Source organism: Nycticebus coucang, chromosome 14, assembly GCF_027406575.1.
Source record: "Nycticebus coucang isolate mNycCou1 chromosome 14, mNycCou1.pri, whole genome shotgun sequence".
NCBI lineage: Eukaryota > Metazoa > Chordata > Mammalia > Primates > Lorisidae > Nycticebus > Nycticebus coucang.
Window position 1 is genome coordinate 30,354,996 of NC_069793.1, and position 24,230 is coordinate 30,379,225.

Sequence of the window (24,230 nt, forward strand, 5' to 3'; positions counted from 1 at the left end):
GATTGTTTAATTTCCATGTCTTTGGGTGGGGTCGAGCATTTTTGTTAGAGTTGAGTTCCACCTTTAGTGCCTTATGGTCTGAGAAGATACAAGGCAAAATTTCAATTCTTTTGATTCTGTTGATATTTGTTTTGTGTCCCAGGATATGATCAATTTTGGAGAATGTTCCATGGGGTGATGAGAAGAATGTATATTCTTTATCTTTGGGGTGGAGTGTTCTATATGCGTCTGTCAAGCACAGTTCTTCTAGGGTCTCATTTAAATCTCTTATATCTTTGTTTAATTTCTGTTTTGAGGATCTGTCCAGCTCTGTAAGAGGAGTGTTAAAGTCCCCTGTTATTATGGTATTATCAGATATCATATTGCTCAGACTGAGTAAGGTCTGTTTCAAGAATCTGGGAGCATTTAAATTGGGTGCATAGATATTTAGAATTGAAATGTCTTCTTGTTGTATTTTTCCTTTAACCAATATAAAGTGACCATCTTTGTCTTTTTTTACTTTAGTTGCTTTAAATCCACATGGATCTGAAAATAAGATTGCAACTCCTCTTTTCTTCTGAATTCCATTTGCCTGAAAAATTGTCTTCCAACCCTTGACTCAGAGCTTTAATTTGTCTTTTGAAGCCAGGTGTGTTTCTTGCAGACAGCAAATGGATGGCTTGTGTTTTTTAATCCAGTCAGCCAATCTATGTCTCTTCAGTGGGGAATTCAAGCCATTAACATTTACTGAGATAATTGATAAGTGTGGTAGTATTCTATTCGTCTTATTTGGTGAGAGTCCATTGCTTAGTTTTATCTTTTGCATCAGTGTGGAGGTTAGGTTCTGTCCTTTAATTTCTGAGTTCTTACTTTGCTGCTGATCCATTGTGGTGGTCAGTGTGCAGAACAGGTTGAAGTATTTCCTGTAGAGCTGGTCTTGTTGTGGCGAATTTCCTCAATGTTTGTATATCCATAAATGATTTGATTTCTCCGTCAATTTTGAAGCTTAGCTTAGCAGGGTACAGAATTCTGGGCTGGAAATTGTTCTGTTTAAGTAGATTAAAGGTAGATGACCATTGTCTTCTTGCTTGGAAAGTTTCATTAGAGAAGTCTGCGGTCACTCTGATGGATTTGCCCCTGTAGGTCAACTGGTGCTTACTCCTGGCAGCTTGCAGAATCTTTTCTTTTGTCTTGACTTTGGACAGGTTCATCACAATGTGTCTTGGAGAAGCTTGGTTAGAGTTGAGGCAACCTGGGGTCCAATAGCCCTCTGAAAGCAGTGTGTCAGAATCTTTGGTGATATTTGGGAAATTTTCTTTTATAATATTCTCTAGTATGGCTTCCATTCCTCTGGGGCATTCTTCTTCCCCTTCTGGAATTCCTATAACTCGTATGTTGGAACGCTTCATAAAGTCCCATAATTCTGACAGTGAACGTTCTGCTTTCTCTCTCTTCTTTTCTGCCTCTTTTACTATCTGAGTTATCCCAAGAACTTTGTCTTCTACCTCTGAAATTCTTTCTTCTGCATGGTCTAACCTGTTGCTGATACTTTCCATTGCATCTTTAAGTTCCCTATTGACTGTTTCAGTTCCTTCAGCTCTGCTATATCCTTTTTATATTCTTCATATCCTTCATCTCTTATTTGATTCTGTTTTTGGATTTCCTTTTGGTTATTTTCCACTTTATTACCAGTTTCCTTCATTGTTTCCATCATTTTTTCATTGTTTTCAACATGTGTATTCTAAATTCCCTTTCTGTCATTCCTAACATTTCTGTATAGGTGGAATCCTCTGCAGTAGCTACCTCATGGTCCCTTGGTGGGGTTGCTCTGGACTGGTTCTTCATGTTGCCTGGAGTTTTCTGCTGATTCTTCCTCCTGAGTGGTTTCTTTTATCTGTTTTCCTTGCCCTAATTTTCCTTTCACTTCCTCTTGCTCTTTAAGTTCTCGTGCCTGTGGAAGTTGCGGGCGGGTTTAGACTGATTGAACACACGCGACCACTTGCCGGTTTTCCACTGTTTTAGTCCTCCTCTTGAGGTCCAGAAGTCTCTCGCTGCCTCCCTATATCCGCGCAGGGGTGATGATAGGCAGATCCCATCAGCCAGAGATTCCTGGAGTTCTATCTCCCCAGACTCACGGTGCCCAGATGCAAGAAAGCTGTTACTCGGCTGCCATCTTGCTCCGCCTCCATGGCTTTTGATTTTTGTAATTCCATAGTCATCAGTTAAATTATTACATCACTTAATCCAATATTGCTAAATATTGAAAATGTTTAACCAAATGGATCTCAATGGTTCCTTGGGGGACTGTGTGCTCATAATGAAACTGAATTCTGCCCTTCAGCCTTTGCACACTCAGAAGGAATTAAAGCACAATTTTATGGAAAGGGATGCGAGTAAGAACATTAAGGATGCCTGTCTTCACCTCAACTCCAATTGCTCAACAATAACTTCCCAAAATGACAACCCTAGACACTGACCTTGGGGACAGACAAGTTTGCAGATTTACGAGCTCCGTGCACAAATGAGTTGACACTGATGTGAACCTGGATGAGGCTGGGTGGCTTCCCAATTTTGAGGGCTGTCTCAGCAGATTTATCAGTTTCCTGAATCACTGGATCTCTGTTGTAATACGATACAATAAAGCAATAAATCAGAAAACTCCATAATAGTTGTGTAAGAAGTCCAAGTCCTAAATTCTTACTCCATTCTGTGTCTACAACAGAGACTGTTTCTCAAAATTAGTTTCTGAATAGAACCAAACTCACGGAAATCTCAGTGTGTAGTTCAGACTTTTACACTTTTTTAATGGCATATGAAACTGTGGGAGACAGTAAAAGATTGCAAAGACATAAAAAAAGGAAGACAGTATTATTTCAGAGTTGCTGAAAGAAGAAGAAAACCAAGCAATAACCTCCTGAGAAATAACAGTGTGACTCCTAGGAAAATACATAAGACAAAAGTAAAAGCATTGTTAATAAAAAAAAAAAAAAAAAGTTTTTGACCAATTCTCATTTTGCTGACCTGCAAAAGTTTGCACCTGGAGACCAGAGGATACCTAAACCCTCTGCAGTATTGAAGTTCCCAATACGTCATACCACAGTTCAAAACTTACTCGGGGCTATTACGCCAAGACATGTATGAGACAGAGCCAACCTCCTGTGAGCTGGAAGTGGAAGTCCTGGGCTATCCATACTCATTCTCTCCTTCTCTGCCCTTCCAGATTTCCTCTTAATTGGAAAAGCCTCCCCTTCTGGTCATCTCAGACACCTCAGAGCACAACAGTCAATGGCCTTGGCTTTGAGTTGAGCAATCCTAGGATTGCATCCTGGCTCTGCTACTTACGTGTGTGACGTTGGGCAAATTACTGAAGCTCTTTGAGCCTCAGTTTCCTCTTCTGTAAAATAGGGATAATAACAACCCCTAGTCCTACAATTGTTGATCTTGGCACATCAGAAGCACCATTTTTAGCCAGTCACCCCATCCTTCATCACGCAGCTCAAATGCCAAACCCTACAGGAGGTTGTTCTGACTGCCCAGCCCTTACTGATCTCCCCTTCTCTGAAGTCCTACAGCCCCTAACCCAAAATTAGGCTTGGAATTACATACTGCCTCTAGATGTTTCCTCTTGAATTCAGTTAAGGTATCTGCTCCTTGAAGGCCACAACTTGGTTTCACTTTTTCTTTTACATTCTTCTTATTTATATTAAATATAATACTGCCCCCATTACATTTATTGGGGGCTTTTTGATTGTTATATTTACCAAATTCAGTTTTTAGCATTTCTAAAATCAGGACAAGTTTTCTTATTTATCTGTACATTTAGCATCATGTTTGTCCCCCCACTCTCCACCCCCCACCCCGCCAAAACTATTATTTAAATCAGTGTTGTATCTTATAATCAACAGCAGCTTAGAAATAAGACCTGGCTGACTGACAAGGATAGATCTGTGTGAATCTGATTGTGACTTTCCCCTAGCATGCCTCCCCACTCTCACCCTCCATCCTCACTCCCTTCTAACCCCATCTCCTTCTAACCCAACAGGAGTAAAGACTTCCATCTGGAGATGTGGAAGCCAGTGTGGTCACACATGTTATTAAAGGGCACGTGCGATCGTTATTCTCACTTGATAGGAAACAAATTCAGAAAGTTAAGTTTACCCAGTGAGTCTGATGTGAACTCACCTGTAGGAAGGTTACGTTTTTAATGATTGTATGATTGATGATCTATGGATAACTTAGCCTTCCCTAGTATGGTTCTTAGATTTATGGAACTAGTTATCCACGTCCTTAAAAACTGGCCCACTCACTACTCAAGATTTCAATGGCGGCACTCTGGGCACCACCCCAACCCCTAGCAAGCAGATGGGCCAACAACAGGAGTCAGCACCATCCATCCCTCAAACAACCGCTCCCAACAACTCACTCAGAAAGCAAGCCTCACACGTGCCAGGAGACTGGTGTTTAGTAGAAAAACAACTAAGGAACATTCCATCTTCACGAGCCCTTCCTGCAAGAAGGGTGCCCTTGGCTGAGCCTCTCAGAGCTGGGCCTTCAAACAGCCGTCATTGCTTCAGATTCACGGGCCGACCCAAAACATAGAAACCTCCAAAAGGTTGACTTCGGTATCTCCACTGAAGGAAGACTAGCAGAATGGTCATGTAACTACGTTGACTTTTTCACAAACATTATCATAATTCAACCTCATAACTACAAAATCAGTATTTTTCAATACAGATTTTAATGAATTCTGCCATTTTTCATCCCAGCTTTTTGCATTTTCACTATGTCTCTGCTGGCCATCAACCTTGCCCTTGCTTAACCTCCATGGTGCCTTTAGTGCTGGAAATGACAGAGACCCTGTACTGTCCTGAGGCTCGTAGCCAAGGGAGGGGCCTTTGGGAGCCACCGCACTGCTGCTGTCCACTGATGCTCCCAGTCAGCAGAGCATGAGCAGCTGAAGGGTGAACTGGTGATAGGAAGATGAGGGAGGTTAAAAGAAATCAAGGGAAGAAATCTGAGAATACACAATCAACCAACAAGAATTGCTGGAGTGGGTATTTGTGTTCAAATTCACGCTGGGCATTTAGGGGACAAAAGATTTACAACTCTTGTCCTTGCTTTGAAGGATTCTGCCAACAACCTGGGTGCCTAAGAAAACTGGCATCTCTTCCACCTAGATTCTACCTCGCCTAGAGGTACCAAGTGATAGCAGAATGGGGAAGCCTGTGGCCTCTGGTGCCTCCCAGCCAGGTTGAAACTCCGCTCTCTGTGATAACTCCCAGCTGTGTGGTCTTAGGCAAGTTAGTTGACCTCTCTATGCCTATTTCCTCATCAGTAAATTTCAAGTGATAATAATGATACCTACCTTGCAGGAATGATGAAAGGATTAAATGACTTAATACACATGGTTCCTGGCACCTCATAAATACCCAGAAGATGGTAGCTATGATGATCATTCATTATGAAAGAGCAACATTATCCCACTGGGTATGGTGATGTTCACAGGTCAGGGATGTCCATCAATATCTGCATTTCTCTGGGTAGCCCATGATAACAGCCACCATTTGTTGAAACTTACCATGTACCAGGAATCAAAGTAGATACTCCACAGAGCAGGAAACTGGAGCCCTGAAAACTGGGGGGCTCATCCAATGCCTCCCAGGTGGCAGGTACCAGGAGTCTGTTGTCCTACACATCCACTATGTGTTCTTAAACATTTGGGCAATAGGGCACAGAACAAATATCAGAATAACTGAGACAGGAGTCTGAATCCAAAGTTTGTACATTTCACCACCTCACTGCACATCCCTCCTCCCAGTGGTGTCATCTAGGAACTTACCTAAACTTATTTTTTGAACTCAGTTTTTCAGCCTGTGCTGCTTTTGGGAGGGGTGGTGAATGTGGCAGGTTGGGGGAAAGAAGAAATAAAAGAAACATTGGCCTTGCTTTAAAAAGGACAAGTCGGGCTGGCTCTAGCTCAGCTTCGCCTCAACAGTGAAACTAAAAAGGACAAGTTCTAGGAAAAGCAGCTGAGATGTGGATCCTGTTAGATCTATATCTGGGGGTGAGAGCCTCCAGCCTTATGTCAGATGACAGGGCCTTTAAGTCACATGATTTTAAGATGCATGAAGGTCTGAAGTGTTTTCTTTATCCCAAGAACTATACTAGGAACCAGAGATTCAGTGAGGTATCAGAATTTCCACTCTGTCCTAAGAGGCAGCTGGTGCCAGCAATGACCACAAGTCCTACAGAGATTTAGGCAACAGAGAAGGAAAGGGCCCCTCTTAGGCCAGTGCTGAGGCCAAAGCAAAAAAGAGAGGCCAACTCGAGTCCCTCTTTCTATAGTGTGGTTTTCACACTGGGCAGCCTTGAGTTCAACATAGGCTTGGCCGCTAGCCAGCATGGTGGGCCCCAATAAGCATGGCACCTCTGTTTCTTCATCCTGAAAAGAAAGTAGTGATAGCTACCTCCCCTGGTTACTGTGAAAAATAACCAAGGATATAGAGGTGAGTCATCCTCACACAATATTTGGCATGTGGTGAAGACTCCACATGTTGTCAAAGAACTACCCCACAAGCACCCAGAAACTGGTTAGCACAGCAGTCAAGAGGATGGCTCTGGAAAAAAGCAGCCTACACTAAAATACTGTGCTTTCACGTATCTGCGTGAACATGGACACGTTACTTAACTTCTCTGTGCCTCAGTTTCCTCGTTTATAAAATAGCAATGATAAGTAACTCTCTTGTCAAAGATGTGTGAGAATTTAAAGTAAGAAATAGGCCACACTTGGTTAAGGTTCTCTCTGCTCCCTGTGTTTTAACTCAGTTAGTTCACATGACAACCTTACAAGAGGTATATTCTTTATAGGGGAGGCAACTGGGATGCAGAGATGTTCAACAGGCTTCCCCGACTCACGCAGACTCATATGTCAGAGCAGACTCAAAGGTAGGAAGTCTCCCTTTAGAATCTGGTGTCTGAGCCCCACGTTACGATTATAAGCCTAGTCAGTGTTATTTGTGATTGCTATACGGCTGAGACACCACAAGGGGGATGAGCAGGGAGCTCTGAAGTGTTCCATTCCTTCTTCTGCCCCCCCCTTCCCCACCCCCAGTCCCCATCTCTTCTTCTCATCCAACACTCACAATGCAGTTTCTAGAAGCTTCATGTTCACTATCCTCCAAGACCTCCACTCCAATCAAATTCACCTTAAATGTAATGGTTAAACTTAATTAGAGTCAAATTCCTCTTTTATTTTTTTATTTATTTATTTTTATTAAATCATATCTGTGTACATTAGTATGATCATGGGGCACCATACACTTGGTTCATAGATCGCTTGACACATTTTCATCACACTAGTTAACATAGCTTTCGTAGCATTTTCTTAGTTATTTTGCTAAGACCTTTACATTCCACATTTACTAGGATTCACATATACCCTTGTAAGATGCACCGCAGGTGTAATCCCATTAATCCCCCTCCCTCCACCGACCTCCCCCCTCCCTCCCCTCACTTTCCCCCTTCTCCCTATTCTTAGGTTGTAACTGGGTTATAGCTTTCACGTGAAGGTCCTACGTTAGTTTCATAATAAGGGTGAGTACATTGGGTACTTTTTCTTTTATCTTAATCATCCCTTTTATCCACTGGTCCAGGGGCCTGTAATTTCACATACGGGCACTCCAAGACGCTAGATTATACATTCAGGACCATGAGCCAAACAGCTTGTGGTCATGCCAGGAAACTTTTTACGCTCAATCATTGAGTCAATTTGGCAGCCACAGCCCCTGGGTCTGGGGGGGGGAGGGAGGGCATAATCGATAATGCAGAAGATAATGCAGAAAAAAGATAATACACAAAAAATATAATTTCTCCAAAAACTCTTTTCTACAAACCCCTATCAAAATAATGTTTTCTTTGAAAAACTCTCCACTAAGAAGAACATGTGTGTGCAGAAGCAAACATGAGTAGCACTTCCGAAACCAGGGACGGGATAGGGGAGTGCCCACCGGTGGAGAATTCAGTGTGAGGAACTTCACGGTCCCCTGGAAACCAAGGAAGAAGAGGAGAAGCTGCAGAATTTAAACCATAAAGGAATTCCAAAGACCATCTAATCTGGTTATTTGCGAATTCTTTTTGTTTTTATTGTTGGGGATTCATTGAGGGTACAGTAAGCCAGGTTACACTGATTGCAATTGTTAGGTAAAGTCCCTCTTGCAATCATGTCTTGCCCCCATAAAGTGTTAAGTGCAGATTCTTTTGTTCAAATGAAATCTTACCCAGAAGGTTTATACAAAAACTGAGATGCTCTTATTGACTCAAGAAGTGTGGCAGCAGGGGCAGGGGGGTGGCCTAACCCAGTCCATTCCACTCCACTCTCTCGCCCCCGACAGCCCCTGGGAGGGTTCCTCATCACACAGTTTGAAAATTATTATTCTAATCCCACATCCTTCTTTTCCACTGGTGAAAATGACGTCCAGAGAAGCTCCCTGACCTGCCCAAGGTTACACAGCCAAGCCAGCGGCTGATCTTTTTTTCAACAATTTTTCCATGATGAAACCCTGATTCCTCTAATGAACTGTCTTTTGTTTCTCTGGACAGTGTGTGTGTTTGCATTTGTCGTTTGTACCTATTCCCAGTGCTCCCAAGAAAACCTAACAAACCAGTCCCTGCTTTCACTTTAAAGTGTAGAGTCTGCCATTGGGATACGTCTTGGCCACCCCAAATTGCTGGAAGCACAGTGCAAAAAGGCATACGGTTATACATGCTGTCCCAGAGATGACCTGAGATACTGTACTTCAGAGCCCAAATTAGGTTAAGTTGCTGCTCTCACAAGGAAGTACGAAAAAGTGGGCAGTTCTCAGGGAGACACCGGAGCGCTGGCAGCCAAGTCAGGCCCCCTGGCCTATTAGCTTTGGACACCTGGCTGGGCCTCTAGTCCTCTTCATTTGTCCATCTGTACAACAGAGGAGGGGAGAGGGAGGAAGCCACTACATGGCTCATTACCTCCCAAAGTATCAGGAGTTTAAGAAGTTAATGTGTCTGATGTCCTGTTGGTACTCAGGGAGCAAAAATCCCAAAAGTGGTTCTCTGAGCTGACTGTTCTCCTCACCGGGTTGGAAGGTGCAGGTTGGCAGAGTAGGAAAGTTCTGATTAACCCCCTCTGTGAAGGAAAGTGCTGTGATCACAGTAGCTAACGCCAGGCTCACCGAGTGCTTTGCTCACATCTCCTGCTACCCTCACAGCAGCCCAGTGGAGGGGCACTGTTGCTTGCATTAGGCAGATGAAGCCCAGACAGGTTAGTTAAGTTATTCAAGGCAACACAGCTAGAAAATGATGGCCACAGAAATCGAATCCAAAGGCATCTAGCTGCAAAACCTGGGGTCTTAACCACTGCCCCATACAACCTATCTTTCTCAACACATGGCCAAAAGGGAGAATGATGTTTAATGAACAGAAGCGCAGGACACAGCCAGCCCAGGAGGAAGACAGCATAGACAGACACAGCATAGGATTTCTGAGGATCCCTCCTGCTTGCACAAAGGAGAATTCCTCGTTGAACGCACACTCCTGCATGGCAAATGCACAACCCCGCACGGCTCTCCAAGGCAAGAATTCTCTGCTTGTTTACTGAGTCCCCTGGGCTGTGTGTGTTGAGGGGGGTGGAATGCAGGGGGAGCCAGGCACAAAAGCAGGATAAAGGTAAACTTTCTGCATGTGAGAACCATTCCCCCCCTCCAAGGAGCTGTGTCACACTCTATGTCACCGTCATCAAAGGGGCTGTGCATAAACCTGAAAAACCAAACGGACCTGTCTGTAGGTGTCACTTATATCACAAGGCTACAGGTGCCTTTATTTCCACTGTACGCTGGTGCTGGGAGCTCCTGCCTTCTCTTGCCTTGAAAGCCTTCCCTTTGGAGCTAGCCACCGCTGTCCTCACGTAAGCACCTTTTCTTTTCTCTTTTGGATGAATGTACAGGGGTGTCAGGGCTCAGAAGCTGGGCCTCGGGCCTGGGTCTGTCCGTCCAGCCCCAGCACTGGCCTGTCCACTAGGTCCCGTCACAGTGGCTTGCAGGAGCTGTTTGCCCGAGAGGGACATGTCTCAGGCTGTGGCCACCCACCCACCGCCACCAGGCCCCCACTCCGTGGGGATCATTTACTGAACCAGAGGTAACCAGGAGAGGATGGTGCAGGCACTCGAGTCTCCACCCTCCTAAAGCTGTCTTTGGAAGGGAAGCTGGATTTTATATGGAAAAATACCCAGCTTCAAAGGAAGCCCCCAACCCCCAACCCAACCTTATCTCCTGTCCCTACTAGTTTGCTCACGGCCCCCCAGCTCCCTGACACAGACAGCTGCCTTATTATAGTTTGTGGATTTTTTCAGGAATTCGCCTGTACAGAATAGTTGAAAGGAAGCCCATTCTGCCCTCTCACATCCCGCCAGAATAGAAGGCCTCCAGAAAAGCAATGGTTAGAGTTTTCCACTGTATTCTCAGGCCTTGTTGGACTCCGCAGCGCAGCGTGTCTGTGGGTTTGCCCCCTGCTGGCAGCCACTGGAAGCACATGCTCCCTGCTCAACCAGAGCTGGGACCCCACTCAGGATGATGTGCTGAGAATTTTTTAAGCTGGAAAGTGTATCAGAGACCGTAAGGTACAGCCTCTTCATATTACAGATCAGAAAACTGAGACCCAGAAAGACTGAGTGATTGAAGAGACAGCTTTGTGTTTTAGAAGACAACTTCATGTTTAACTCTAGCTTTAAAACCCCAGGGAAAGAGGTTGTTTGCCTGTCCGAGTGAAAGCTTAATTCTTTTGTCTTCATGTTCTCTATAAGAATGGTTTTTCATAATCTAAAGTATTCTGAACAGGAGTTTTCACAGCTTGGTTGTCTCCTTTTCTCAGAAGTCACCAGATAATTGCATACTTTTTAGATACATTGATCATGGTTGATTTTTCCCTCTGGAACAAGGATGAACATACGTATTATGCCCAGCCCTCTGTGTATATTAACTAATTTTATCAAATCCTCAGGACATCCTGGTAAAGTCCCCATTTTAGAGATGAGAAAACTGGGGCTTACAGAGGGTCCTGAATGTTAATATACCATCCCTGTACAAAAAAAATCAAGAATCTCAGCAAGCAGAGTAGTAAGAAATGTGCACCATGTCCCTTGCAGCAGAAATAGGATTTAATACCTGATGTATTTAATCCCAAACTGGTGAGCTTTGCATTGAAGCCCATAGCAAACGATATGGCAACCTTCTGTGGGTCTTTGCTGCACCTCGGATTCAAACAAACAAGCAAATTCCCTAAGCAAACTAAAGAAAAATGGGGACTCACTTGACAAGACGTCAGTAAGTTGGTTCTCACAGCTGCTTTAGTTTCTCCCAGAAGAACAAACACTCAAGCACCCAACCCACAACACTTCTCCAGCAGTGGGTGTCGAAATACTCCACGGGGCTTCCTCAACCTTAGGGAGGTCAAAAGGGTGGGAAAGGGGAGCAAAGCTTGAGACCCAGTGGACATTCTGCTGGGGCTGAGGTGTGGGGGAAGGAAAAACATTTTCTTCCCAATGGTACTGCCTGGGTGGAGGGATAAGGGGAGCCCCTTCTTGGTCTCCTTCATCCATATTGCACACCTCACGACCTTGTTCTGTCCGGTGATGCTTTGATACACAAGCAGCCAAGGTGTAGATGCTTAATTGGGTAGATTTTTGGTCATTTGCCCACAGTGAAGTTGATGATCCTCGCTAGGGTCAGGAAGGAATTTTCCTCCTCTGGAGAACTGGCCAAGGCTGAGTGGCTTGCTCCTTCCCCTCCCACTGGAAGGCTGAGCCGGAGAGCCTGGTTGCTCCGGCCATGGGCATGGCACCTGTTACTGCTGCCTTTGATTTGTGTGGGGGCAAGAAGCCCACAGGTCCACCCCTCTAACTGGGTGGACCCTCTCTGCATGAGCTTGGTGTTAGCCGCCTCTGAGAAGGGCTCGGAAGCCACTGGAGGTATCCAGGGACCTCAGCATCCATGCCATCGCTGTCCCACTCCCAAAGGTACCTGCTACCGAACTGTCTCATGCGCAGAAGGGAGCTCCCCTGATGCTTCCACCTTGTGTTAATCACTCTTGATCCTTTTTTACTTACTAGGCAGCTGGAATGGCGACTGCATTTGATTCCAACCACCACGGATCTGTTGGTGGGCAGTGAGGGAGGGTCCAGAGTGTTTAATATGTCCAGCTGTTTTGAGACTTCTACACCTGAGTAGGGTAGAAAGTGATAGGCATTGGATGAGGGGAGGGAGAAAAGGAAGATGGGGCTTTTTTCAGAGCTAAAAGTTTAATCTGTGTCTGTAGTGGTTGGACTTTCTTCCAATTTGGTGAGCTTACATGGCCAAAAATTCCAAACATAATCAATGTATATACAGCTGTGCATGCCCAGGTTGGGACGCGCTGGCCCACGTCAAGGGGGTGCCTGCAGGAAGTCACGGAGCTAGGGGAGATCTCTGTCTTGTTTGTGTTCTCGCTCACTGGAGCACTGAGGCTCGGGGAGGTACAAGGGGCAGGGCTCCCTCCATAGGGACAAGCCCACACAAAAACAAAGAGCAGAGATCCCTATCTGTCCTGCTGCTGACTCTAGGTCTATCTAACCCAGTGCTTCTCAACCTGTTTTTCATTATCAGTCTCCTAAGAAACCTTTTTAGATCGTTTTTTCTTAGTTACCGGCCAAGAGTAACAGCATCACAGATGTAATGTGTGTCTGTTTATATGCTGCAGCCTTGTGGAGGGACATAAAACACAATAATATAGAAGTTTTTTGATACCTGCCCTCCCCAAGAACTAATTTTTGTCCCCGGGGAGGAGCAATGCTTCCCCCGTTGAGAAGGCCTGGTCTCACCTTGGGCTGCCTACCCTGGGCCAAAGTGTCCTCACCGACAAAGGGGCTTCCTAGCAGCTGCCTTTCCTCCTTCCCCACATACAGTAAAGAGATCTTTAAGAGCTAGAATGTTCAATTATCACAGGGACCTGCCAGGGCCTAAAGAAGAGGGGATACAGAATACAAAGCAGTCATTATTCCCAAACTCTCACGCCTACTGCACTCTGGCTAAGTGGCCAAGGTCTTTTGTGAAGAGCCCAGAGTTACACCTCCTTCCATGGTAATAGCAAAAAGAAAAAGGAAAAAAAGAGGGCGGAAGGAAGCTTTTTGCTGCTTTTATAAAAGACACTTTTTTCCATAAAGCAAGAAATAATTACCAAAGAAAAATAGCATGTTGTAAACCGGAGAGAGCCCTTTAAGAAAACCTAATGGATATAATTTTGCCATAGAAGGAATTACCAAAGGGAATCAGATACGGCGTTGTGTATAGGCCAGAGAGATTACAGATCAAGTGAGTGGGCTGGTATCAAGAAGAAAAAGAAAAACAATCCTCAGAGGAGGTGAATATCCTTTTAATCAAAAATTTCCCTATTTTTGTATGATTAAATTCTATTTACCAAATGACTTTGGGGGGCTATTTGTCAGGCATAAATGAGGAAGATCTGGGTCCTGCTGTCGAATTTTGTATTTGATGGATTCCTTATTGCCGTGGAAGACCTATGGACTGTCTTCTGTTTTCTTCCATTTGGGGTCCACCTTTCCTTTCTCCAAACCCAGTGAGTCATGTCAGAAGCCCATTACCTCATATATTCTGAGCCTTCTGGCCCAGAGGAAAAGGGGGTACTTTTGCCCTTGGCCTTCCCTCAGAGGAACTTTTCTGAAGTTTAGTCCAAAAAGAAAAGTGGCTTTGGGATGCAGGTGCCCTTTCCTGTCTCATAACCTCTCACCACATCACTCTTCATCCTGCCCCCCACTCAAGACATAAAACCAGCCAATCCATGGGAAAATCAGAGCCCAAACCCAGGCAGCCCTGACTTCTGTTTGATACAGCTCCCCGGAGGAGATCCAAAGCCATGATAATCTGTTGAGCATGTTAACCCTCTCCAGGCATCGAGAAGGCTTCTTCCTAGCAGGGCTGGAGACTCAGGTGATGGCCCAGAAAAGGCACCAAACTTGGTTCTATCTTCACACCTGGAACCCAGTTTTCATGCACATTTGAAGATGATGACAATGATGATGATGGTAGATCTGCAAGCATCCCTGAAGAATTGGTTGTTGTTTCCAGAATCACACAGTCCTGCCCCTCTTAGTATTAGGTTCCCTTTGCTATGTAGGTGATTCTGGGGTGCAAATGCATTTTCAGAAACGGAAGAAGGTGGGCTGAGAGTCAGAAAACGCAAGACCTCCCTATCACTTAACTCTCCACTGGCCGTGTGACCTTGAGCAAGGTACACAAGTTGACTGTAACATGATGGGAATGAGAAAAGAGAGTGGACTAATTCAGTACTTTCCTTTTTTTTTTTTATTAAATCATAGCTGTGTACATTAATGTGATCATGGGGCACCATACATTAGTTTCATGTGTAATAATCACATCACTGGTGATGTGCCAGAAGGATCTGGTCAGGGATTACAAACTTTTCCTGTGGCTCAAAGGAGTTGGGCAGCACCATATGCCAGAGGTGGTGGGTTCAAACCCAGCCCTGGCCAAAAACTGTAAAAAAAAAAAAAAAAAAAAAAAAAACCTTTTTCTAAAAGGGTTGAGTCTGTTAGCCTTTGTGGGCTGAAAAGGCAAAAGCAAAGATACTATGTAGATACTTACATGATTATTTAAAATGTAACCATTTAAACTGTAAAATCATTGTAGCTTTAAGCTATATAAAAATAAGTGGCGGGCTGGACTGACTGTAGTCTGCAAATCCCTGATTTAGCTGTTGCATGGATGAACAATTTTTATTTAAACGTTTATGAATGTTAAAAGAATCCTGACTTTCCATTTATAGTAGTGATAAAAAGTTTTCCTTTTAAATAAACATATTTACAGTAAAATAAAAAGGGAACAATTTTTTAGAAAATATTTTAGGTAAATAATAGCACTCGTAATATACAGATTGAGGGAAGTTATCAGCATGGTAGGCAAATGACAGATGTTTGAGAGCTATCTACACCCGAAAAAACTTCTCAAAAGCCATTCGGTATTTTACCAAAGTCATCTAGTAAATTGAATTTAGCTACATAAAAATTAAGAATTTTTTGATCAATAGGGTACTGATCTCCCTTAAGGATTTTTTTTCCTTTTCCTCTTGGGATTAGATGAAGAATTAACTCAAGACCATCTTAAAATTCTGTGTTTTTAACATCTCAAGATACTACCCAGTGGTACGACCTTGAGGTACCGTGTCCTCCTGCAAAATGTGGGTCGAACCATTCCACCTAGTTAACATTATTTCAAGAATCAGAAAAAAGAAGTTCGGAGAACAGACTGTTTTAATCAAGCAAATGTGGATTCTTTTTGTTCTGAACTGTGTGGATTTGGGATGCAGCGAGAGGTGGGAAGGACCCAGGAAGTGGCAAAGTAGAGATTGACAGAGGCAGGAAGGCGTGGGAGCAGGGGCCCCGGCCCGTTCATTTCTGCCTTCCTTCCTTCCACCACCAACCAGACCATCATCACCTTCCACCAACCAGACCATCATCACCTTCCACCAACCAGACCATCATCACCTTCCACCAACCAGACCATCATCACCTTCCACCAACCAGACCATCATCACCTTCCACCAACCAGACCATCATCACCTTCCTTTCATCACCTCCTATCTCCAAAGCTCCCGTCCCCACTGATGTCCCCACGGGGAGTAGGGCACAGCAATGGAGACCATGGGATTCCTAAACAGACACCCCTGGGCTGCCACCCAACTTCATCATCTGCCAGCTGAATGTTAGAACCTCCTTCCTCACCTATAAAAGGCAACACCACCAGGACCCATTTCCGAGCGACTGTTCTGAGCAGACATAAAAAATGAAGCTGAAGTGCCAAAGGGCTCAGCATGGAGCCCAAAGTGAACTATTCCCTACTATGACCACGTGCCCACCCTCTCCTCTCCAAACCCCGAGCTGCAGATGTACTACAGGATTCAGAATTCTTCAGGGATCAGAAAGGTGACTGACTATGTACAAGTACACAGAAGAATATAGAACACCCCTCAGAATCCAGGATTGCTCAGAACGTTAGTATTTCTGCAGGGTAGCACAGGAATATTCACTAAGTGGAATAAATAGAACTATAACTGGAGTTACAAAATGTGACATGTATCTTTATATATGCGTATGTCTATAGAAACAGTATACAAAACTATATAACATCAATTAAGGACTGTTTTTTGCTGGGATATAAGATTGCGCCAAACACGAACACACACACTTTCAGTTTTCAGAGCTTTCAGATTTCAGAATTGTGGGCACAAGCACGTACATATAGCAAGTCTTGCCCTGTTTTCAGCAGCGTACTGTTGATATTATCCATCAGAGTCCAGGGGATTAGGTGTGAGCAAACAGGAAAAGTAAATAAAGAGACAGCATTGCATAATTTGCCACCTTCTAGTTATGCTACTAGGGCAATTGTCTCAACCCTTCTGCCTCAGTTTTCCCATCTATAAAATGGGATAGATAAGATGTGGTGAGGATTAAATACTGTCAACTGTAGAAAGCACGTAGGGGGTGCCTTGCTCCTAGTGGGCAGTGTGTGTTCATTATGATTATTAAAAACCACGTGTTACCCTGCTGGGGCTCCAGCACAGCCTGGCTTTGGGAGCCTGTCACCCACGCCCCCTCACAGACTCTCCCCCTGTTGCAGGGTGATGTTGGACTCAGTGACACATAGCACCTTCCTGCCCAACACGTCCTTCTGCGACCCCCTGATGTCGTGGACTGATCTCTTTAGCAATGAAGAGTATTACCCTGCCTTTGAGCATCAGACAGGTATGTTTGCCCAGGGGAGCCCATCTGAGGGCAGCGGGGTGGGCTGGGACAGGAGGTAGTGCTGGTCTCAGGCAACAAGGTTGTACTGGGACTTAGAAATGCTGGTGTTCAGGGCAGAGAGCTGGGGAAGTCCAAGGCAGAAGGAAGAGCTGCTTCTTGTAGAAAAGAGGCACTGAACTCCTTGCTCCAACGTCTTCCAATCTGTGGCCTTGGGTAGTCGGGGGTGGGAGACTCAGCTAACCTCTCTGAGCCTCATTTTGCCACCAGGTAAAATGAAGGGATAATGCGAGTCTCTTGGGGGTACACGTGTTATAATATTTAAACAACATAGCAGGAAAAAAGTGCTTAGCCTGGAGCCTGTATGCTGTAGTCGTTGGATCTTGGTTGTTTAGCCAACATTTACTGGACACTAGCTGTGTGCTGGAACTCATGCCAAGCACCATCTCTTCCTTACAGAAGCCCTGTTGGAAGGAACAATCATTCCCATTTTATAAATGAGGAAACTGAGGTAACTTATGCAAGGCCTCAGAGTTAGTTAAGTCCATGCAAGTTGACTTCTGCACCTGTCTTAGGCTATTACACAGGAGTTATTGACATTAATACTGTCATTGTTCATTGAGCTGCTATTTCCTAATCCCTAAAACAGGGATGATGAGAACTGCTAAAAAGATTAAGGGAGCCAAAGTGTGTAAATATATAGCCTGATGCAAAGCAAGTGCAGTCCCCTTGCTGTCCCTCAGGCCTCTCTCCCCACCCTTCCTCCTCTCCCACCCGTTTTCTCCACCTGAGAAGAAAGAATGGGACCTTGTGCAAATCCTGTGCCAGAGGGAAGCCAGCTGAGCTTTGCCCTAGAAACCTTCCGAGGGCCTCTGTCCTTGAGGTGCTTGGGTGAGTGCACGTCACAGCAAACCTGGCTGACTGCTGGAACGGCAAGTGCACACACCCTGTGCTGTGACGACGCAAGTGCTAATCAAGCCGTCAGTCCACACCAAGGCTGAATCCCAAGGCAGAGTCAGAACTTGCTGTTCAGGGGCAGGCAGCCTGCAGAAAAGACCGCACCTCTCAGATTGCTGCAGAATATCCACTGACACAAGGAGGCCCCTGCCTCTGGGGCCAGGGCCTGGCACGCACGAACTGGAGGCGCTGACCTGCACAATGCAATCCAACATAGGCCCCCTCCGCACACCTGCACACACATACGCACACAGGAAATCTCTCGCCCTCATCTGAAAGGTCTAGATCAGTCGGCCTCTTTTAAAGATCATCAATTGAATTATTTTCTAAAGAAGTTCAAAGCACAATAATTATATTTTTTATGCCTTTTTTTTTTTTTGATCAACGTTAAGTGTGCCATGAAGTTTAACTATAGGTTCAAGTGCGCAGTGAGATAAAAAAAAAGTTTGAAAAAAACTGGTCAAGATCATTGTGATTAGACTTGAAATACACAGATACATCATACAATTCTCCTTTAGGCCTAAGAATCACCTCATTTCCCAGAAAGACAATGAGAAACATATTCCATCCCCCTCCCTGGAAATTGGGCTAAGAAATTAAATCTGAAGAAGGAAAGTGAAGACATTCAGGTCCTTGTCCCCTCCCCGAGTGTCCCATGATGGTAGGGCCCAGCTCCAGGTCCTTCACTCTAGTCACACATGAGGACAAGCCTCATTTAACACAGCTCTGCCATCATGGGAGTGCGTCTCCCAGCCCTTTGTGCTGGGTGGAAGTTGGGGTGGCAGTGTGTGGGGATGGCCTCAACCACCTGCCCCAGGCAGCACCCCGGCCATCAGAGCAACAGCTCTGCTCTTGGGAAGAGCTCATGTGTCCCAAATGTGAAGTCTGCCTTTGGCACTTACTGGCCACGCCACCGTAACCTCTCACGTCCCAGTTTTCTCATCTGTAAAATAGGGCTGGCAACGTATTGTAGAGTCGCTATGAGAATGAAAGGAGCTGATAAACGGGAGGCTTTTGGGGGACACACAGTCTGGCACAGGGCAAGTGCATGATAAAGCTTTAAATAATGAAGGATTAGTTTCAGTATGGGGCGATGAACAAGTTCTGCAGATGGATGGCCATGATAACTGCACACAGATGTGAATATACTTAGTGCCACTGAACCGTACCCTTCAAAAGAGTTAAAATGGTAAATTTTATTTTATGTACATTTTACCACAATTAAATGAAATGAAAAGTTAACAAAAGGGATTGCCAGAATGGCTTAAATCTGATCAAGCCTTAGGCACACAAATGCAGCTTCCTACCATCAGAGGACTCTGAGCTACCATCAGTGGACTGAAGGTAGGACCAAGTCATTGCTAGGATTCCTTCCAGGAGCTTCTCTGATCCCCGCATAAGCAACATCAAAGACATAGCCTTCTCTTCCCACCACCCATTGAAAGAATAGAAATTCCTACCAAGGCATGAGGCCAGTGCAAATAAAACACCAGGCCAGGTGTGGTGGCTCATGCCTGTAATACCACAGCACTCTGGAAGGACAAAGTGGGAGGATTGCTTGAGCTCAGGAGTTCAAGACCAGCCTGAGCAACAGTAAGATCCCCATCTCTAAAAAAATAGCAAGGCTTTGTGTTGGGCGCTTATAGTCCCAGCTACGTAGGAGGCTGAGGCCAGAGAATCACATGGGCCCAAGAGTTTGAGGTTGCTTTGAGCTGTGATGCCACAGCACTCTTCTGAGGGTGACAAAGTGAGACTCTGTCTCAAAAAAAGAAAAAAAGAGAGAGAAAGAAAAGAAAAAGAAAAGAAACCACCCCTCAGGAGTGTCACAGATTCCTAATGTTAACTGCAGGATGAGCAAGGCTTGTGAATAGCCACCTGGTCCCTTGGATTTCAGAAGAAGCTAAATATCTCTGACCTCCTTAAAGGCTGAATGTCCGTCTCAAGTGAAGACCTCTCTTAGAGCTGTCTAGGTACCCAGGGATTCTCCCTGTCCCCAGTGCTCCTCAGCACCCCACCAGCGGGAAGAACAGTCAGAGGGTCTTGTATCTTTTTCCAACAAGGACATGGCTACCCAAAGAGGTACATCATCTGGGTTTCTGTAAAAGCCCACCCTGTGCGGACATCAGGGGATAGCTAAGTTTGCCTCTGGGCACTGTTCTGCCAACTTACCCTGCTCAGGGACCCATGGGTTTGGTGACATCTCTCCTGAGGTCCTTGCCCACCTACTAGGAAACTCTATCCTGAATTCAGGGCCACCCTGGGGATCATCTTCCTGCTCATCCAGGTTCACCGGGTAGCACTACCTCTCACCAGCCAGGTGACCTTCAGCAGGTTTTGGGATGTACTTTGCTCCACTGAAACAGAATCCATCTCCTAGGGTTGTAAGGATTGAATGACATCTGGTGTACAAAGTGGTTAGCAAAGTGCCTAGCACTTGGGAAGGGCCCACTGTAACCAGGAGAACCTTATGACCCCCAGTCAGGTGGAAAAACAGCCTTCTCTCTTCATTTTTCATATCGAACAAAATTAATGTGGATCTCAAGCTCGGCCTTTGCAATTTAGGTTTTTTGACAGCTTAGAGACCAACAGGAAGGCAGAGGAGGGAGAAACGATTTGTGCCCTCTAGACACAAATGATGTCTGGGAGAGAGCAGGGAGGAATACTCAGCCTGCTTAGGAAAACTAGCTGTTCTCAAAGACTTGTCTTTCCTTTTTCTTTTTTGAGACAGAGTCTCACTCTGCCGCCCTAAGTAGAGTGCCGTGGCTTCATAGTTCACAGCAATCTCAAACTCCTGGGTTCAAGCAATCCTCCTGCCTCAGCCTCCCAGGTAGCTAGGACTATGGGCAGCCACTACGCCTGGCTACTTTTTCTTCCTGGAGCACACTGCTAACCCCACCAGCGTCCGCCCTGACGGCTAGGGCGGCTGTGCCGGCGCACCAGTACTTCCTTTGCTTTGCAGTCTTGCTCAAACTCTGACCTCAGCAGAAGTTTCGAGACTGGGGTTCCCAAGGAGCTCTAGGGGTTTATAGGAGGTGCCTTAGGGACCACCAGAGAAGAGAGCTGTGAAGACAGTTAAGAAGACCAGACTCCAGCTCTCGGGTCTCCACTCCCACCCTCAACCAGTGTCCTCCACTTTATTTATTTATTTGGAGACACTTTGTTATGGGATAGAGTGCTGTGGTGTCATAGCCCACAGCAACCTCAAACTCTTGTGCCTCAGGGACCCTCTTGCCTCAGCCTCCTGAGTAGCTGGCACTACAGGCACCTGCCACAACACCCGGCTAGTTTGTTTCTATTTTTAGTAGAGATGGGGTCTTGCTTTTGCTCAGACTGCTCTTGAACGCCTGAGCTCAGGCGAGCCACCCACCTCAGCCTCCCAGAGTCGTTTCCTCCACTTTAATTCTGAAGACAGCAGAGCTCAGTAGTTATTAAGGCTTGGCTGCAGGAGCTAGGATGTACCTGTGCCACCTGTACCTAGCTCCACCACTTATTTGTCACATTACCCAGAAAGGGGTCACACACGTGCACACACACACACACATAGGCCTTACTTTCCTCATCTGCGAAATGGGCAACATGAGAACATGACGTAGGGAGCGCTGCGTGGAGGGCAGGAGGAGCAGACAAACTGGCACATACTAAGTGCTCAGCACGTGCGTTAGCTATTATTACAAAATGTGAGATTTCATTGGAAGAGATTTTTGTTAAAAAGGTGCAAACCTCACTGATCTTGGGTATTAACATCCAGAAAGGGATGAGGTATTTGGATCCCATGCGGGCTTTTCTAAGCCAGATCTATGTGCCAGGTATAGAAGTTTGAGAGCAAATATAAAAGAAAGAGTGGAAGAACTTCTAACCTGAAACCAGACAAGCAAATATAATGTCCCCTGCAAACCTGAGGTCATCCCTGAGGTGAGCCCTGGGGCAGTGGTCACACCCCAGGAGGGCTGGCCCTTAGCCACTTCCAGCCCATCCTACATATGTCTGAGCCTTCCAGCTGGTAGCAGCACCAGGACCACTCAGGACAGGCTCTCTGTGCCGTGCCCTAAGTCCACACACCCAAGGCCAAGGCCCTCTGCAGATACCTCGCTACCCCTTCTCTTTCCCTCTGTCCAGTTTCCTACACTGCTCCTGGGATTTGCTTTTCCATCTCATGGTCTAATCCAGTGATTTTCAACCAGTGTGCCACAGCACAATGGTGTGCCATGAGAGGATCTTAGGTGCGCTGCTGAAATTTTAAAGAACAGTAATTAGATTATTTTCAAACTAAGCACAGTAAGTGGTTTTTTTCTGCTCTATTTTTTGATCAACATAACTTAAGTGTGCCACAGAAGTTTAACTATAGGTTCAAGTGTCCCAAGAGATAAAAAAAAAAAGGTTGGAAAACACTGTTCAAATCACTCCAAGGCCAGGCTGGGAAGCCAGGAAGGGCTTATTGGATGGGGCTAAACTGGCTGTGGGAGGAAAACTAGAAGCAACTTATCATTTCAGGTTTGCCCTGGTAAAGTCTTTCCTTTCTGTAGCAAAGCCACAGCTAACACTGCCCCTTCTACCTAGTTCATTCACCACCTCTCCACAGGGCTGCCCTAGGCAAAACACTTTCCCAACTCCCCATGCTAGTAAATCTCACTAATTATGGCCCGAAGTTGTCTAACTCAGGCCTCCTCTGACCCAGACTGTCTGTCTCACCCTAGCCAAGCCCTGGGCTTGCTTTGTTCTGGTTGTTCCTCAGCTAGACTAAGGAAGGCCCCATTTCCCTGCGAACAAATGTAGTCCCCAAATAATAACCAGTGACAGATGATTTGTACTGAAAGCTTAGTGTTGTTCAGATACTGGGCTAAGTTCTTTATTTGCATCTTACTTTTTCACAACAAACTTCCTAGGGGATTACTATTATTATTTCTATCTTATCAATGAAGTAATCTGAGATCAGAGAGGTTAGGAAACTTTGTTAGAATTGCACAGCTAATAAAGTGAAAAATGAAGACTCCAAGTTAGGAAGGCTCACCCGTCTCCACAACCCAAGCTCAGTTCCCCCACACAATCCTGTGACTCCCATCGGAAGGTCCCTGCCACCCTAGGAGGACCATTGGCAGAATCCTAGAATAGAGGATGGGAACAAGAGTGGCTGAATCGCTATAACTGTGGCAGGTTCATCTACCTCCAAAACATTCCCATCAACACTCCTCCTATCAAGTGAAAAAAAATCAAGCTCTCCCCCAAAGTGACATAGCTCAAAGGTCTAGGTTCAAACTACTTTTGCAATCTACCAGTTTTACATTCTACTGCATTATTTATTTTGTTGTAATGTAAAAATCAAAACTTTCCCCAAAATTTTGCTTTGAGTGAGGCTCCAAGAAACTGAATAGCATTGATTCTAGATTTTCTATACAGGAAGGGCTTAGGGACAGCAATCCAAATGGAAGAAACGGCAAAAGCACCGGTCCAGAAATGGGTCTTTAGGAACACTTTGCATGAGACTGAGAAGGCCTTAGGTGTCCATGATGAAGAATGGAGGTGGCAGTTAATGGACCTATCCGCTGGCATTTCTACAGAAGCCGTACAGCGAATATCATGGGGCTTCAATTCCCTGTTCCTGTGCACCCTGGGGATCCTCACCACCATCCTCCCCTCTGCCCCAGTCTGGTATGTGTCCTAATGATTAAGAATTTTTCCAAATTACACAGGCTCACCTGTGCCTCCATCTTTTAAACCAAAGATGACAACATTAGTCCACATTACTGATGCTGGCGATACAAAGACAAATTAGCTTGATTTCTACTATACGGTAAAATTTGCATAAGTTGACCACCCAAGGGACTGCTGGCCCTGTGGACAGTTGGTGTACCAGCCTAGTCTGAAAGCTAGTAAAGTCCTTCTTCTGGTTCTAAATATATCCCATGTTACAGGATCACTTGTGAGAATTCACCTAGAATTTCTGGAAACCACTTTTAACTCCTGAAGCCTTCTTTGCAAGGCAGCTGGCCCTGAAATGGGTCTCCTGACCCACTTCAGACTTCAAACGAGCTGGCAGAGCCTGCTACTTAATAGTGGCCCATGGGCTCCAGGATCAAGCCTCCCGGGCACAGGCAGGCCTTGTCTGGTAAGCTGGGCAGGAGGGCTGCTGCCTCAGCTTCCCCAGAAAGCTTAGATTGTTTTATGAATGACAGGAGCAGTGAGAAAATAACTTCACATTTTCTAGATGGTACAATCTATTAAGGGTAATATGTTCTGTGGGTCTCTGCAATAAAACCCTTTCTTTTATTTGCCCTGAGTTTATTTCTTCCAAGTAGCAAAAGGGTCTTCTTCACATCGTTCACAGGAATTGTAGACGCTGTCATCATCATCCCTCCATTCTCTTTCTGATTTTCCAAACCTAGATTGCATTTATCATTTTAACTATATGTATCTGCCTTCATCCAAATGTTGTTTCAGTCTGTGAGATGGGTGCCCCTCT

At 45.2% G+C, this 24,230-nt stretch overlaps 1 protein-coding gene across 5 annotated transcripts in view; it reads left to right on the plus strand.

The window, feature by feature from the left end:
* Window positions 1-6,850: 6,850 nt before the first annotated feature.
* The window catches only part of ELF5 (E74 like ETS transcription factor 5), a 33,715-nt gene continuing 16,335 nt past the window's right edge, over window positions 6,851-24,230 (plus strand). For 3 of the 5 annotated variants that reach the window (XM_053561177.1, XM_053561178.1, XM_053561179.1), the window contains exons 1-2: window positions 6,851-6,924; window positions 16,695-16,819. In XM_053561177.1, coding sequence (XP_053417152.1) covers window positions 6,869-6,924; window positions 16,695-16,819 — 181 coding nt within the window. In that variant the 5' untranslated portion in view covers window positions 6,851-6,868. Of the gene's footprint in view, window positions 6,925-9,798; window positions 9,917-16,694; window positions 16,820-24,230 lie in introns of those variants that run through there. The other 2 variants (XM_053561181.1, XM_053561182.1) reach the window with 1 other exon arrangement.